We start from the raw sequence: 18,337 nt of genomic DNA on the forward strand, positions 1-18,337 counted from the left end.
AAATGACATTATATAAAATAAATAAGTTATACTAAATAAAAAATAATCTAAATGCAACATGGTATCTTGGATTATATCTTGAAGCTGAAAGTGGACATCAGTGGAAAACCTGGTGAAATCCGTGTCTGTGGTTTAGTTGCTAGTAAGGAGCCAATGTTAACTTCTTAGATTTGACAAAGGTACCAGAGTGATGTAAGACAGTAACATCAAGAGGAACTGGGTGAAGAAGGGCATGCAAGAACTTTGGACCACCTTTGCAGTTTGTCCATAAATCCAAAATTATTCTACTTTAAAAAGATAGTACTCAAACACCAGCTCTTCCTCGATATTTTATTACACATTACTCTTTTCTGTGTTCTTGAGGTTATTTGTGTCTCTAGTTATCTGTATGGTGGAAATACTCCATGATGATTTGCTGGTGCACATCTCTTCCCAACACCGTGTTCAGTGGTGTCATGTGAACTTGCAATCTGCCATGACAAAAGCATTTAAGGTACAGAAATAGGCAAATGCTGCAAATCAGCTCCTCCCCCCAAGAGCTGGTTGTTAAACAATTGCCAGCACAGCACAGTCCGACCTCATGTGTAAGGAGCATTAGCATTTTCTGATTGCCCAGGGGACAATTGGCCTGCCTCTATCATTGACAGCCTTGATCGTTATGATTTCATTTAATAGAAGTGAAAATATTAAATTTCTATGTGGATTGGGTTAAGAATTTTCTAATTGTTGTGTAGCAAGGAGGAGAACATTTGTCCACGGTGGTTTTTGACAATTTTTTAAATATAGCATTTAGGAGCCCGTGACAGTACCATCCTAGCCCATAGAGAGGCGCTGTTCCCACACTTTTTTTTTTTTTTTTTTTTTTTGGTGCTACCCCAATAAAGTCAGAATATCCAAGGGACTTCAGCACCCCCTCTTCCTAAGTAGGTTTTAACTCTGGGTTGCTCTACCCATAAACTACTAACAGTGATTCTCTCAGGAGCAAGTAGAATGAGGTGTGACTTCACATTCTTTGCTTTGTTTTGTATTTATTTGTGGCAGTTGTTTTACCTTTGTAACCAGAAAAAAAGTAAGAAATATATGAAAAATGAATTCTGAGGTTGTGAATTCCAGACCGCTGGCTCACCTTTTAAGTGAACCGCTGTCGGTGGGCTGATGAGTCATGGTTTGTGTATTTCAGGGTGTTGATCGTACCTGCAATCGGATGTCTTACTATTGCTCGGGCAATAACGATGTTCCCAGTTCGACCGCAGCCCCAAGGCCAGCCAGCAAAAAGGTACTGAGTGGGACAGTGTGAGGATAATTTGCTTGTGTCTTCTTGCTGTGATCGATAACAGACACCATCAAAGTGCTCTCCTACCTCGCTCCCCGCTCCACACGCACACACACACACTTACTTTTGTAGCTCTGTCCCTTGTCGTTCGTTTTTTGACCAATTGATTCCTATTCAAGGGTTCTCCAGCTTACCATACATCCGAAGTCCCTGGAGGGCTTATTAAAACTGATGGCTGGACCCTACCCCCAGAGCTTCTGATTCAATAGCTCTGAAGTGGGGCCCGAGAATTTGCATTTCGAACAAGTTCCCAGGGGATGCTATCCAGGGATGACGGTTTGAGAACGCCTGCCTTAGTTTCTTTTTCAGTAGAAGGTGAGCTGGGGACAGTTCATCCTCAACTAAAGTGCATGGCAAAAATTAGGTATCATTTATTTCAGTAGTCTTATCAGGCGACATGAAAAGCTTTCCTCAAAATTCATTCTAATCAGCTTTACTTAGGAGTTGAGAGACTGCGAGCTGCCCACCAGAACATCTGGTAATAACAAAATTCTTCAGGCATACTCACAGCCCGTGTGGTTTGAGGGGCGGGGGTGTCTTGCTTAAGTTTTTTCTCTGCCAGACACTCAAGGATTGCTCCATTAGAGTAGTGACTGAAGTTAAGGTCTTGAGTGTCTTTCAAGACCCTTATTAAAATGTAAATATGCTGATTGGAAGGATAACACAGGAAGCCATTTGCAACAGCTGACACAACAGGGAATGTTCATTAAACATGCCAGGAGGGAATGAGCCTCAGCTCAGCTTGCTTGGCTCCAAGGGAGGGAAAGATCAAGCGTGGGGGGGCCCTGCCAGGGCCTGAAGGTGCAGACTTCTCAGTAATCCGGGCACCGTATGTCTGGGGAGAGGTACAGGGAATTAATTTTAAAAGAAGTGAAAGAAGACAGGGTGAGGTGCTGAAAATAATTTTTCACTTACCCTAAAACTCAGGTTTGGGCTTTGCAGGGACTGGTTACATGTACCATTCGACCTTTTTAAAGCATGGTTTGCCTTCAGGCTCGCCTCCTTCAGGCAAGCAGTCATGTTTGGCTTTGCCGTTGCCTTGTTTTGACTTTGTTCCTGGCCATCTCAATGACTAAAAGAGAATCATTTCATTTCAGAGGGAAGTTTAGACAGTGTGTTTCTTCAATAGCTCAGCAAAAAGGATTTAGCTGCTTGGCTCTCTTCTATAACCTCCAGAGCAAGGTGTTCTTGTAATAATGTTGCCTGGTAAGCAACATAAATTACTTTAAGAAGCAGCTTATCCTCCTCTAATCTCTAAGACTCTGGCAGTCAAACTGACCTATTTTCCAGAGGTTACCTTTGAAGCTAGTGGAGCGAATCTTTCCTACGCCGGCAAGATCCAGGTGTAGCTGACTTAACATCATCTGCACACTTAGACCGCCTGCTAGATTAACATTCCGCGCCTCATGCCGCTCCCAGGTGGGTGAGCTGAGCAGCAAATGCTTTTCCATGTACTAAGATTATAAAGGTTTGACTCACCTGGCAGAAGGAAGGTGAACCTTCTGACATGCTGAAACACCTAAGCATTTTGCATTCATCACCATTAACCAGCTGAGGCTATAAATGGAATACCCAGAGACCTGCACATAGATTTTCCATTTGTGTCCTTTTAGTATAGCTTAGTAACTCTCGAATTTTAATGTACATAAGACGGTAAATTGAGTTGCATGCATGCTGTACAGGGTGGGTACCTTGAAGATGTATCGAGGACAATCTTTGCTATAATCAATTTTTGTTTTAGGGGTTGAGTTTGAAACTTAACTGCCATATATGGCAATACCTTAGCTTGTGGTATTAGGATGTTCAAATAGTTTCAGCTCTCTTACCCACAGGACAATAAACAATTGGTTCATCTGTATTTATTCTAGGTTTTCTGGTCATCAGATTAATGAAATCCAGAGAAAATACCCAGACATCATTTTTGCCGTTAGTTAAGGTGGCCACCCATCTCTGTTTGCCCAGGACCAAGGGCTCCCTGGGATGCAGGACTTTTCTGTTTTCAGACCGAGGCAGTCTCAGGCAAACTGAGATGAATTGGTTGCCCTACCTTTAGTCTTGAGCCTCTTCCCCAGCAAAGCTCTTGTCAAGAGTATTAAGTAGCCACATAAACCCAGGAATGGGAAATGTACAAAAGATGCAAAAGTCACCATCTGCTACATTTGTTCTCAAGCAGTTGGATAACTTGAAGGGAAGTGTAGACATAAAGCAGAACTGAGGAACCTTCCAGCATCTGACCCTGGCACAGAGGGCGTTGACAAGGTGTGAGTTCGGGCTGCTACCACTATCGAATGCAGAGGATCTGTTCATTAAGCCCAACTCATCATATTTCCCACAGTGCCATAGTGGTGTTATAAAAACAAAAATCATCCTATCTGGAAGGCAGTTTCGATATCACCAAGACATCAGTTCTCTAATTGCGGTCCCTGGACCAGCAGCTTGTCAACACCTGGGAACTTGTGTGAAATGTGAATTCTCAGGCCCTGCCCCGGATCTACCACATCCAAATCTGAATCTCTGGGGCGGACCCAGCAGTCTGTGTGTCTTCATAATCCCCCAGGGGATTCTGATGCACGTTCCATTTTGACCACCATTGCTACCAACCAGCAGATTTTACAGATGAGAAAATGGAGAGTACAGAGAGGAATGGCTTGCCCGAGGTCACACAGAGGGTTTGCAGCAGGGTCTGAGGGGAAAACAACGGTCCCAGTTGTGACTGCTACCCCAGAATGCAGAGTCACCCCCAGACGGAGGCCATTCCTTCAGACCTAGCTCTCTTGCCTGATACCACCACCAACCTTCTCCGACCCACCTGGAAGGTCCTCCATCTCAAGTAGCCTTGGCATTGACTTTGCCATCCACCTGTGGTCTGGGATACCTGGGGTGCCCGTGTCAGGAACTAACAGTTGGTTCAAAAGAGAAGGGGTGTGGGTGTAGAAAGCACCCTCCGTCTCAGACTGGTTTTTGTCCTTGTCACCCAGCATTTCCACGAGGAGCTCGCCCTGCAGATGGTGGTCAGCACCGGGATGGTGAGAGAAACCGTCTTCAAGTACGCCTGGTTCTTCTTTGAGCTTCTGGTGAGATTCTTGCCTGTTTGTGTCTGCGCTCAGCAAGGCATGAGGCACGTTGCAGAAAGGCAGTGAAGTTGTCCCCCTCTTAGGAGCTGACGTTTTATCCCCCGAGTTGCTCCCACTGAAAACCTGGGACGGGTCCTTAAAATCCAACTCTGCCTCGCTCCTCGGCCCCGCTTCCACTCGTTCTTGTTCACGCTGCCTTGAAAACATACTTCCAGCCTCCGGCTTCTCCTCATCTTCCCTGTTCCCCACCTGGCGCTTCTTGTAATCACTTCCTCTTTCGCCCGCCTGCATTTCTTTTCGTTCTGGTCTGTCCATTCTGCACAGGGCTGCCGACTCTTTTAAAACGGATCATGTCAGTCTCCCCTGGAAAACTCTTCCGTGATTTCCGGTGTACCAGAAATAAAGCACAAATTTTATCACGGCCTGCAAAGCCCTTGTCTGATTATGTTTCCCTCTGTCTCTCACCTGAGCTCATACCATCCTGCCCCCTCCTGCGGCCGCGTTGGTCCCATTTTGGTTCTTGGAAGGTGCTGTGGACTTTCCAGCCTCAAATCCTTTCTCAAATTCTCTCTCCCCTCCCTACCTTCCATCCCCCCATGCACACACATTTTGGGTTCTTCTCTTTGGGTTTTAGCTTAAATGTTACCACCCCTGAGAAGTCTTTCTGACCAGCTCACACTGTAATATATCTTCCTCTCTATTATTCTCCTCTTAAATACCCTGTTTACTTCGATTCCAGCAATTATTGCACTTTATACTTGCTTTTCTGTATTGCTTATTTCATTTCTAGGATTTGGGTCTATCTTCTTTATGATCATATCAGTAGCCCCAGCACACTATTGGGTACCAGACAAGCGCCCAACTGATATCTACTGGGAAGAAAAAATGAAATTTGTAAATTTGTTTACCCTACAACTTCTGTCTGATCTCTACCAGAAAAACAGAAGGCACAGCCATGTTCCTTCGTTTGAGAATGAAGACAGTAATACTAATACCCCTTTTGTAACTGATTATTGAAGTGAAAAGATTTTACTATAAAGCAACTAAGAATATCCATGTCATCAGGGCTGATAAATGGAGATGAATTTTGATGTGATGTTAAATGAAAAAGGTATACAAGTGTAGACACTGACTATAGTTAACCCATGAACAATGTGGGGATGAGGAGCGCCAGCCCAACCCCCGCACGTCTGACAATTCTCATGTAACTTTTGACTTCCCAGAAACGTAACTACTAATAGCCTATTATTGCCCAGAAGTCTTGCTGATAACATAAGCAGTCGATTAACACATATTTTATATGTTATGTGTATTATATATTATATTCCTATGCTAAAGTGAGCGAAAAGAAAAGAAAATGTTAAGAAACCATGAAGAAAAGAAAATACATTTGTAAGGCTATACTATACTTATCCGAAAAAATCCGCACATAAGTGGACCTGTGCAGTTCAAACCCATGTTGTTCAAGAGTCAACTGTACATAAAAATGTACATACGAACAGTCCTGGGGATTAGGATTAGGAGTGCATTAGGATTTAGTGATCGAGTGAGCTTTATATTCACTAGGTTCTTTCCCCTGTGACGTTAAGTGAATAATTTTTTTTAAGAGAGAGATGGTAGGATTTCCACCATGAACTCTATTTATTTAAGTTCAAGCCTAAGGAAAAGGGAATACTACTGAACAATGGGGTACAGACAACAGGGGGTCAAAGGAAACAGAAATGAAAGTCACACTGCGGAGGAGATGGGAAGCGATGTGCAGTAGGGTTAAAAAGGAGTCAGGCCCACACCGCAAAAACATCCAGGATTCCAGTCTTTTAGTGTTTCACCGAGTTCCAACCACTAGCTTGAGAAAGTTCTTTTCAAAGCACAGTCTCAAATTCTTGCAACAGAATCACCAGGGGGAAGAAGGGGGCGCTTAGTAAAAATAAAGCAGATTTTATTTTAAAGCCCTCCCTAGCACTAGTGATTGCAGGGAGGAAGAGTGGAAGCCGGTGGTGTACATTATTAACCTGTCTTCCTGGGGGACTTCTAAGCTCACTGAAGAAGATCCACTAGCCCACACCATCCCTGCCCTGTGAGGCCTCAGCAGAGCTAAGGGTCTATATATACACGGCCAGCGCCAGGATTTTCCATTCTAAAAGCCAACCTCATCCAGGTGGGTGCCTGCAGCCTATGAGTCTTGGAGCAATAACATTAGCAGTGAGACATGAGCTCTGTGCTCTGGCAGCGAGTGGACTGGCCTTAAAACTCTCCCTTGAGGTGTGAGAAGTATCAATACCAACACTCCATGCCCTGTATGTCTTTCTACTTCCTTAACCCACTCACTGTCAAGTTTCTCCGTAAAGAGGATTCACTTGGGTCATAATCCATCTGTAGACAATTCATACGAATAACCTTCATGATGCAATTGCATATGGCAGTCAAGTCCATTTGTCATATTGCAAATGAAAAGTCAAGAAGCAAAAAGTAAAATTGATATTGTAGAATCTCAATGAACAAAGTCCCAGAGGAGGGCACCTGGGTGGCTCAGTCGTTAAGCGTCCGCCTTCGGCTCAGGTCATGATCCCGGGGTCCTGGGATCGAGCCCCACATCGGGCCCCCTGCTCAGCAGGAAGCCTGCTTCTCCCTCTGCCCCCGCTTGTGTTCCCTCTCTCGCTGTGTCTTTCTCTGTCAAATAAATAAATAAATCTTAAAAAAAAAAAAGTCCCAGAGGAGAGCAGTATCCCAATTCAAAAATGTTTCTGTCATTTATTCACACACACGCACACATATGTATGTACACACTTCACCTGATCGTTCTTAGGTATTATTGAGTAGTTATATGAGTATAATTGTTTGACCACAGAACCAAACTTCTAGAATGATGGTTCTCAAGCTCAGCCCTGTGAGAGTTCCAGTAGCAGCTCTAAGGGCTCTTTCTTACGTTCTTGGAACCTCAGTAGAGAACTGTGTGATAAGTACCCTGAGGAGTTCTCCCCACTGCACAAATAGGAGACCAAGGCTAAGGAGGGTTTGTCCAGCCCTCTCAGTCACCAAGGACAAGATGCTCAGGGCTCTAGTCCAGCTTCTGTTCTTCTGCCATTTGGCCTCTCCTTGGAAGCTCAAAGTTGCAAAACATTTCCTTAGCCTAAGCTATTAACAACATGCAAAACCTTTATATTCGGAAGTCAACTTTAATGCACCATTACTATGCTTATGCCATTCCCAGCCAGAATGAACTCAGCCTTTCGAGGCCTGAGTGGCTCCGCCTGGCATCCTGGAGCTCTGTCTTGAAGGAAAGTTTGCATTCTCTGCGGGTGCCCCAGTGACTCTGCCCTTCATATAATCCCAGTAACCACTGGCATCCCTGAGGAAGGAAAAATAATCACATCCAAAATGTATTATGCATCGTACTATGTATGTACTGGGCACTGTTTTAAGCTTTATCTCATTTAATCCTCAAGCATCCTTGAGGCCAGAGTTTTCTATCATTCCCACACATGGATGGGGCTAGAGGAAATGTGGTGGCTCTAAGGAGGAATCTCCAGGTCTGCCAGAGGCTTTGGCTGCTTTACTGCCCTTAACCACAGGGAGCTAAGAACCATGGAAAAGGTGAAAATTACTTTTGATCTTGCCCCTTTATCTACTAGGACCCTGGGAGAGGAAGCAAACGCTAAAGCTGGTAGCTCTCCTTCTCTCTAGGAGTCCTTGATGGTAAACAGATGAGGTAATTGAAAAGAAAACTCCTGCTGATCTGAGCACATGGAAGGGATTGGCCAATGGGCAGATCTCCCAAGACACTGGTGCCCCAGGGCTCTGCATGTGGTAACCTAAGTGTGTCAGGGTCCTGGCAGGACACCGTTGGCATCACTCAGAAGGCTTGGCGGAAGAGCATTCATCAAAGGGGCGGTGCCAGGGTGAGCACAGGGGGCTGGTGGGGCACCCGGGGAGGAGCCTTTATCTACCCATTCCAGGTCTAGAGGAGCGAAGGTGGGGAACAGTGTAACTGGGATTTAGAGAAAGCTGAGGCAGAGCAGAGGATCCCCATGACAGGAGCTGGAGTCCTACAGAAACGTCCCCGCTGCCAGAAGCTTGCTGTGGCCCAGATGAGGGCAGCGGAGTGGACACATAACTCTGTGTCCTCTCCCCACACTGATCCCCTGCTGGTCCCTCCCCTTGGCCAACTCCAAGCAGAAGCCCAAGGACAAGGTGGCCTAAGAGATGGAGTCCGTAGAGATCAGCTTCCCAAGGTTCAGAGATTGACACAGAACACCAAGAAGTGGATCTCAGCGCTGGGGTGGGGGCAGATGGAAAGTATTGGGGCCAGCCAGAACTTTGCACAGGAAACGGATCCCAGATCCAGACAGCGTGCACAGTGCTCTATGCATTGTTTGTGCATTTGCCTTACTGATGCTCAGGAAGTTGTTTAAAAACCAAAACAGTTTTTTGCCCCACGAAGCCTAAAGCGAGAGGACAACCTCCCTGGACTTAGCCGACAACCGGTGCCATTTGACACCCTTCAATTGTGTTAATGCCCAAGCGCTAATAAACAGCTACTTTGGTATCAGAGCTGTTGAACTCAGGCCTTGGGCCAATTTCACACTTGCTAATGAATAAATCCCTGTGCTTCTAGAAACTGCTGAGCCAGACTTTGGGGACCCACAAGTAAATAGGTGACCTAGTTTACTCAGAATGTGAAGTTTTGCACCAACAGGTTCTTTAGAGGTACCCCTGCCGTGATGGGTCATGAGGGCCAATAGGGAGGAAAGAATTTTCCTGCCTCACCCCACCTACAAATAATATAGACCAAGCATCCACTAGTATTTATTTCTACTGGATGTTCTTCCCTGAAGAGCCAAAGGACACAGTAGCTGGTAAGTGACTTACAGTCTGGAAGGAGGCCATTGATTGGAAGTATGGTATTGTGAGAATTATTTGTTTGGTTGTAGGATGGCCAAGCTCAGCAGGCAGGAGCCGGATATAACAGTGAGTTCTAAAAGTCTGGTGCCAGGGTGAGTTCGCTGGAAGAAAAATCAGGATGGGGGCAGCTCAAAACAAAGAGGCCTTGTCTTCCCTAGGCCCTTTGTTAGGAACGTGGTGAGAGAGACCCTTTTGTCAGACAAAAATGGAGCCCAGGCCCCATCTCTCATCCTGACCCTCCCTCCCACCAAGTATGTGAGACTCCGTGAGGTACAGACTCATCTGAGTGTCCGGAACCAGGCCGGACTCTCCAGGGAAGAGAGTCCATGGTCCTTACACCGGGCTTCGGATGCTATGTTCTTAGGTCTTCTCTGAGCTGGCCATGGCGTTATCTGAAAACAGAAAACACATAAAGCCTGTCTGTTATTCTCTTCTTATTTTGCCTTCTCTTTGTGTTTTATCTCTGCTTGTCTCAATGCTAATGAAAATTACTGGCCCTGCATTCTTAGAACCAGGAATCTGCTGGTAGTGCATGAAAGTTCTCCCGTATGGTGACTTCAGTTCACATGATAGGAGCGGAGAGCATTTTTCCCATATAACTGGCTTTGTCCCCTCTTCTTCCAGCCCTGACCTAGGGAGTCATCTTCAGGCAAAAGTGGGCAGTTAACTCCTAGGTCCATTTCTTTTTGCAATGACTCTCTGACTAGGCTGGGCACATTCAATGAAAATGACCTCAGAGGGTGGGCACCCAACGTAAGAACTCCCAGTCTTGCCCATCAGAGTGTTCCTGATAGCTCTAAGGAACTTCTAACAAGGAGGAGACATGACCCCAGATGGTGTCAAGGGGCCTTGTATTACCCACGAATCTCCTGGCCTCAAGAAGAAGTCCAAAAACCAAAATGTGATCTTGATTTTAAATGGCGGTAAGCGTTGAGCTGGTGTCGTGTATTGTGTATTCTTAATACATGTCTTTTAAATATATAAATATATATTTTCAGTAGATATACAAAGCAAGATAGTCTTATTTGACTTCAAAACATAACTTCTCCTAGAGGCAATGTTCCAAATAGTGGTTAAGTTGCCAGCTAGCATAATATAGAATTGTTTCTGGAAACCTGTGCTCCCTGTTTCAACTTGAAACTCAAGAGGAGCGTTTGTCCCCTCCTTACTGTCATTTTGGGGACAGAAGTGACTTCAGTTCACATCAAAAACAGTATCCTGAACAGTTCCTTCTGTGGCACGTGTTGGCACCGTCGTCAAGCAGTGCCTGAATGGTGACAGGAGTCCAGTCCACGTCTGCCTTGCCGTGGGCGGTTGAGGAAAGGGGAGTCTTCTAACACTAAAGCTAAAGAACAAAGCTCCCTGGCTTTGTGAGCAGCAAGAAGGAAGCCCCCTGACTCGGGGTCAAGAAGAGGACATCCTTCCCACCTCCTGCCACCATGGTAACCCTCTGTGTGGCAAGAGCATTTTTTGTCCAGAGTCTTCTTGGGCAACCACCAGTGCAGATGAAGTGTTAGGAAGTCCACAGTTAATGAGCTTTTCTTCACGTCTTTCCCCCTTCTCCCCAGTGTACAAGCAGCTCACCAATTTCTGTGCTGACATTGCCCCCACCCCCTCCGTAGGTGAAAAGCATGGCGCAGTATGTACATAACATGGACAAACGGGACAATTTTCGGAGGACTCGTTTTTCTGACCGTTTCAAAGATGACATAACTACTATTGTTAATGTGGTCACCTCGGAGACTGCAGCCCTTTTAGTGAAACCTCAGAAGGTAACTGGGCCGTTATTCTTTATTTTCTAAATCTCTGACCTTGTGTGCCTGTTATTTCCGTAAGCAGAGAAAAAGAAGCATCCTCTTAAGCCAGTAATTTAAATGTAACTAAATAAACATGACACCTAAGTGCAGTTATTACACTGGATGGGACTCTGGGGTGGGGCTGGGGGATTGTCAATGTAGATGCAAGAGGGAGTATTCTTGTTCTTAGAAAATACATCTTGACGTATTACGTATGGGGTAATGGGCGTGATTTTTGCAACCTACTCTCACCGTCAATGCCTCTGAAAAAAAATTGTTCTATACAGAGAGAGCATGATAGAGCTAATGTAGCCAAATGTGAAGTGTTGATAAATCTGGTCAAAGGGCATGTAGGAGTTCTGTGTACTATTCTGGCACCTTTTCTGTATTTGAAATTACATCAAAATAGAAAGTTGCAAAATGAAAAAAATGAACCAGAATAATTTTAGAAGGCAACTATAAAATGTGAGGCAGCAGTGGTCATTATTAATACCTTTACCATTATTAAGAATGTGTAGAGTACCCAGTGCTCGGGAGGTTCCGTTTGGTTATTTCTCGTGGCAAACTGTCTCAATGAAACAGTTGTCTGCATTTTGGCAGGCATGGAAAAGGACATGCAGTGAGGTTGATAGATTTTCCAAAAGCCATGTGGCTAGCAGCAAAGCCAGGACTGAAGATTCCAAGCCCAGAATGTTCAGACAGTTACGTAAGCTGCCCAGGAGTGGTCCCTCTGCAGGATCCTGGGGCAGGCGGACTTGCCACTCAGAGATACTGTGGAAACTTCTCTGTTAGGTCTCTCTCCATCCCAGGGGCTGTTCGGCTTGGCCTGAATTTGCAAACGGCACATCAGAACAAAAGGAAAATATTCTTAAATCGTATTTTCAATAGAGGCAGAGAAAAGTGATTTTCAGTAGAGGCAGAGAAAAGTGATTTATCATTCTGAGAATGAAGGACATAAATATGAAAAAGTGAATCTCCAGGTGCTCTGAAGTCCTGTAAAATGTCCCATAAATACGAGCACCGAGAGGTGACCAAAACCAAAGCTCTTGCCTCAGTTCATGCAAGAGTTCCCTCTACCATGTGTAACTCTGACCTCTCTTAGGCTGGGAATGCTGCCTAACTGGAGGGAAAAGAATTTCTTACGTAACAACCAATTCTTGTATCCTGATGAGATTTTCTCAACAGTCCTTATAAATTAAGAATCTGCCTCACTGAAGATAGTGGGTACATTTCATGTTAGTTTTGCCAAAACAATAGTTACCAGAATCAAATAAGTTATGGTAGAAACATATGAAAAAAATATGAGATAGCCATTAAAAACAAGTTTTGAAGAAATGCTTAAAATGTGGGAAGATGTTCATAGTATAATGTTGAATGAAAAAATTCGAGGCCCAACATCGTGTATAGAGAACGAGCTCAATTATGTATGTATACATGTGCACATAGGGGAAAAAAAGACTGAAGGAAATGTACCTAAATATTAACCATAAATGAAGGATTGCTTGATTCAACCCAACACTCATGACACCTGCTAAGGGCTCACTTGTATTTGCTGCAGTTTGCAGGGTCACCAGCTTTGCTCCCTGTCTCCCCCAGGGACACTGGCTGAAATGATAGGGATCTGTCTGTCCGGGCTTTCCCACCAGGGACCTGGTTGTTCCTGATCAGGGTTTACCACAAAATGATTCGGGTGTTGGTTTGTTTTTAAGGAAAATGAACAGGCAGAGAAGATGAACATCAGCCTGGCTTTTTTCTTGTATGACCTTCTCTCACTCATGGATCGTGGCTTCGTATTTAACCTCATCAAACATTATTGTAACCAGGTGAGCATCCCGCAGACATGCCTGTGTTGTTCCTGGATCCTTCTCCTCCAGTGTCATGCTCATTGCCATGGTATGCTGTCATGCTCATTGCCAAGTTAGCTTAACTCCTGTACATTCTGGGTTTTGTGATCATTTGTTTTATGTCATTTGTCTTCTGCTGTGGACATCACTAGACACCCTGGTTCGCATGGATTCCTGGAGCATTTGCCAACCCAGCGCAGAAAGGTCCAACAAGTTAAATGTGGGAGAACTGAGAGGTGTCAGTGCTCTGGTCGTCTTCACTGGAACAGTTAACAGAAATCACGTGACGGTCACATTCGGTCTCAGACCAGGTCTAGAATTCAACGTATGAGGTCTCTTTTCACATACTAGGGCAATTAATTAAAATGTGCTTGTGGAATTCGGACGTTCAAGAACCCTGATAGAATCGGCCAAAGAGACTGCCTCACGGAGCACAAAGCAAATATTTAGAATCCAAGAGCGTCTTAGCAGTTCCGCCACCTCAGATTGTTAAGTAGGGTCCTTCCTTCTTCCTGCTGCAGGTGTCACTGCCATGTCACCGCTACCCACCGGCACCGTTACCACCTCCGACTCTCACTGCCACCCCCCAACCCCCTGCACTGTCACCGGCACTGTCACCACGGCTGGCTCCTTCCTGCGAACCAGGCACTGGGCTGAACGTTTTCTAGAAGTAGTATCTTTAATCCTTGCAAGGTGTCTTCTACCTTTTGCAAATGATGAGGTTGAGGTTTAGAAGAGTCACGTAACTTGTCCAGGTTGGAAAGAGCCACATCTCCCTAACCCTGGGGTGCGGTGGATTAATCACTTTCTTCTATTAGGCCTGGCTCTCCATGGTTAATCTCTTAGTGACCCTCAGTAATTCATTTACCTTTTCTGGGTCTCATTTCCTCATTTGTAATAGAAAAGGAACTCCCCCCTTCCCCCCCTGCCAAAAAAGACCACGACTCTTCTAAAGGGACTCCTAATAAAGAAACCGACCTGTAAAAAGAGAAACCTAAGGAAACCTCAGAATTCCCAGAACACCAACATCTTGAGTGCCCTGACCTCCTGACCCTGCGTGGATCTTGATTCCACCAGAATGCAGGGGTGGAGGACTCTGCCTTTCCTCTTGGCCTTTCCTCTGTGCAGTCCCTCTTACGTGTTGAGGATTATAGGTCATCAGATGAATTGCAAATAAAAGTTAATATTTTTTTTCAAAACAGGTCATTGGATGAGTTGCAAATATTAGTTGGTCCGTTTTTCAAGAGTTAAAATAGGATATATAGAAAGGAGACCCTGAGCACCATGGGAGGCCCGTGGGTTAGCTGCTTTTAAAGAAAAAAAATGAATCGTGACAGTAAGGCAGACTTTTATTCGGGACCATCGAGATAAGTGTGGGGGCTGTTGCAGTGGGATTTTACAATACGGGAGATTGGGCTCAACTATACATACGAGGAAAAGTGGGAACTTACAGCCAGGGAGCGGGGTGGGGGGATTAGTGGAGGAAAAATTCGTAAGTAGAAGCCTCAGAAGAGAGGAGGATTCTGGCTGAACCAACCTAACAGGATTCTTACTGAAGACAGGCCAGGGGTGACCAGAAACCCCCCAGGGGGCTGGTGAGGGATGAGGAATTGGGCAGATATCAAGGTGACGGTCAGACAGCAAGGCTGGGTGGGCGTGGGGGGACCCTGGCTAAACGGATGGAGCGGGATCCTTGCTAAAAATCGAGCTCTTGAGGACATGCTCAAGGGTGGGCCTATTTGAAAAGCAGCTCAGAGGAGCCTGGCTCGCATTCGGTGAGGGAGAGACTCTTCATCACACATGGGTACCTTTCATTACCACAAAACCAACAAGGCAGTCCAAAGGAGATGTCTACCTGCCCTGCGGAGGCCCTTTATAATTTCCTCTTTCGTTTTCCTTTCTTCTCTCTTTCTCTCTCTCTGTTTTCAAAATCTTTTCCTTTTCTTTTCCTTAGGGTTGCCTCTCATTTACCCTCTCTTTCGTCCTCTTTTGTGTCTCGGCTTCCAGAGAGCCTCGGACTTGGAATCTGGAGACCTGTGTTCTAGTCCCAGTGATGCCATTCAACTCCTCTGTGATTTGGGCAGCTTTATATTGCCATCAGCAGCTCCCTCGTCTGCCAGAAGCCAGAGTTGGATTAGATTTATTCAGGCTTTGACGTTTTGATTCTGTGCTCTGTTGGCCAGTGACGTCTGTGGGTATTGCTCAGCACAGTTAGTGTAGTACTCAGACCTACGGTGATCACGTCCCGTAATCAAGGGTGATTCAATCCATTGATCCCAGCTATATAGATAGAGTATGAGCATCAAAGCTGAGGCAAGTTATAGTCTTCCAAAATCCTCTGATTTTATCATTTTTGCAAACCCTCATTCAAGCACCCCATCGTATTTTCCACCATTTATAGACCTTGTGACGATGGGTATGATCTCAGCCTTTTTTTAAATAGTCACTAACAATAGACACATCTAGCTTTTCAGTTGCTTGATGTCGCTTTCATCGTGCCACTAAGGTAACACCCATCCCTTGGGGAGTGGCCCCTGAGGCCACCACCAAAGGGTCCTGACCTTTGGGGAGGATGTTTCCAGAACTGCACCTTATTCTCTTCTAAACATCACCAAAATTATTTTGGGGAAATTTCCGTCTTTAATGAAGTCTCAAGGGACCTATTGAAGATACCTTCTTTCAAGAACAAAATCTTATGCTTTCACATTCTGACTGGTTTGACCCAGCAGCTCCTGGTGAGTGACCATTAAGTGAGGGGCATATGATCGGGTTCTAATCAGTTCAGTTTGCTGGTGCCTCCGTTGGTCCAAAGTCAGCCAGCAAGACACACTGACAAAGAGCATCGGTTCTAGTAACTGTTCTTACCCAAAAGTCATGTTTTATTTTTTACATAGTATGTAACTACAACTGGTGGATCCTGTAGGCAGAATGACCCACAGCACAAGGGCTTCTCCTAAGATGGCTGAAAATGTGTTGCTCATTTAAATTATGTCCTTTATAAAACTGCTCTCAGAGTCCAGAAGAGGAGGCAGGTCCGTTCACAAGGATGAGATGCTGGGGCGTGAGGGTGTTGATGATGATGTATTGAGAGTCTCAAGGTCCCTCATGGCCCCCTTTCCTTACTTTGCCTTAAAAGAAGGTGCCTCTGAGTCAGAGCCCATAGAGTCTGGGTCTTCAGCTGTCACCTCACCTGAGGGAAGCAAATGATCTCTTCCATTTTGTCACTGTTTTCAGCATTTCATTGCTTATCCTGTGGTTTTTGTTTTAATTTTTTTAATTGAAGTCAAATTAACATACGGTATTATATTAGTTTCAGGTATACAACGTATTGGTTCAACAATTCTATACATTACGCAGTGCTCACACAAATGTAATCGTCACAGTCACCATCCGGGGTTACTACCATATTGTTGACTGTCCTCCCTGTGCTGCAGTTTTCATGGTTAGGTTGTTTAAGGAGAGACTTTTCCTCATAACTCTTCCAGCTGTCTCTTGCTTTCTCCTCCACTTCCTACTCTCTTACTTTGGGGCAAGCTGCAGCTTTTTTGCAGGGACTACATACTTCCCTCAGTAATGCGATGCCTTTATCTAAGGGAACTGGTCTGAGAACTCCCCATCGGGGCCTTTAATTAGAAACTACAAAAGAACAGTTGTGTTAGAGTCACCCAGTCATATTCCATTAGTTTTGTGTGGCCCCGTATGGGGTCAGCTCCTTTCATTTAGCTTCTCAGACACAGTGGGGTTTTTGTGAAATTTATGATATTATGTTACACTGAAGACATACCTCCAGATTATTTGCAACGCCAGTTTGCCACAGTGTTGTAGATGTGACAAGGGTGGGGGTTGGTTCAAGAATCCACATTGTGGACACCTGTTAGGCTAGAGTTATTAAGGGGAACGGTAATGTGTGACAACTCATTGGGCCTCCCTTTAATACAGAGCTTTCCATCCGTTGCTGTGCCCCTTAATTTTTATTAAATTGATTGTCTTAATCGAAAGAAAGGAGGTTTTTGTATCTGCCAGCTTCAACTCCATTTACCTTATAATAAACACATCTTTCCTGTTTTCATTTTTCTTCCCAGCTGTCGGCCAAGCTCACCAACCTTCTGACGCTCATTTCCATGAGGCTGGAGTTTCTGAGAATCCTGTGCAGCCACGAGCATTACCTCAATCTGAACCTCTTCTTTATGAATGCTGATACTGCTCCAGCGTCCCCTTGTCCTTCCATCTCTTCCCAGGTGACCAGCTACTGAAAGACTTCCTCAAGCTCTTTGACTTAATTAGTTGAGTCGTTTATTACTATAAAGGTTGGTCTTATTAGTTAAAAGACAAATCAAACTATTCACACTGGATCAGTTGATCCAGATACACGCAAGTATGGTCCCCGAGGTTGCGCCATCTAACTGATCATTTACAAGGTACGCGATTGGTTTCTTCCTAGGCTCAAGGGTCCCTGCTGAGGCCAGGAAGAGCGAGGAATCCATATGCATTATCAGAATTTAGAAAATCATAAATAAGTCACATAACTTCCTCTGTCTGGCATTAATCATCTTGCCATATTAGGTGGACCATCTTCTTTGCTCACTTTCCTTTTCCTGAACCCCAGAACCATTTGCATATGAAACTACATATTCCTTCATATTAAATCCGAAATGATCTACTAGTGGTTTTCAACACTGGTATTACATCTTTGAGCTATCCTAGAACTTTCTATTAATACTGTTATAAAATGGAGTTGGGTGCAAGATGAGTCCATCTTGAATTACGCTCCAGATAATTTAGTTCTTGAAGCCCTAAAAAGACCTTGTCATAAACGAATGCAACAGTCTCTTTTATAGAGACTGTATTTCTAATGAGTCTTGTTCTTTATCTGCCACACACACACACACACACACACACACACACACACACACAACACTTGTATACTTAGAGGCAAGACTTGGACTGACGTGGCTAATCTTTTTTTGTAACAAGGTTCAGCGGGCCCCAGATTCTAGAGGTATTATGCAAATACAGAATTCCAGAGTCAAACAAGTTTTGGAAGCCCTGTGGTAACCGGTTTGTTTGCATTAGGCCACCCAAGAATCCCTAACTTGTTAGTATAAATTGTAAATACCCAAGGGGTGGAGGAGAAAAGTATTTAATAACCACTGATTCCCAGTGATTTCACTATTGGAAACCTTTTTATTTTCCTGCACAGATTTCTCAAGGGACTCCTGCCCTCTAGAAAAACTTTAAGGAAATGCTGTTTTACAATCCCATTCCATTTATAGGTGACAAAGCAGTAGCTCAGGGCAGCAAGCAAGATTTCTCAATGTTAGGTTCTATTTTTGTTGCATGTTCCTTAATACTATACAAAGGTGAAGGTTTGTCTTACTAATTAAAAGA

The 18,337-nt window shown here is 44.6% G+C and overlaps 1 protein-coding gene across 4 annotated transcripts in view; it reads left to right on the forward strand.

The window, feature by feature from the left end:
- Nucleotides 1–18,337, forward strand: part of DOCK8 (dedicator of cytokinesis 8) — a 220,694-nt gene that overhangs the window by 145,737 nt on the left and 56,620 nt on the right. For all 4 annotated transcript variants that reach the window (XM_027614627.2, XM_027614629.2, XM_027614630.2 and 1 more), the window contains 5 exons: nt 1,181–1,276; nt 4,312–4,407; nt 10,932–11,081; nt 12,815–12,928; nt 17,032–17,187. In XM_027614627.2, coding sequence (XP_027470428.1) covers nt 1,181–1,276; nt 4,312–4,407; nt 10,932–11,081; nt 12,815–12,928; nt 17,032–17,187 — 612 coding nt within the window. The remainder of the gene's footprint in view (nt 1–1,180; nt 1,277–4,311; nt 4,408–10,931; nt 11,082–12,814; nt 12,929–17,031; nt 17,188–18,337) is intronic.

The sequence above is a fragment of the Zalophus californianus genome, chromosome 13, assembly GCF_009762305.2.
Source record: "Zalophus californianus isolate mZalCal1 chromosome 13, mZalCal1.pri.v2, whole genome shotgun sequence".
NCBI classification, from domain to species: Eukaryota; Metazoa; Chordata; class Mammalia; order Carnivora; family Otariidae; genus Zalophus; species Zalophus californianus.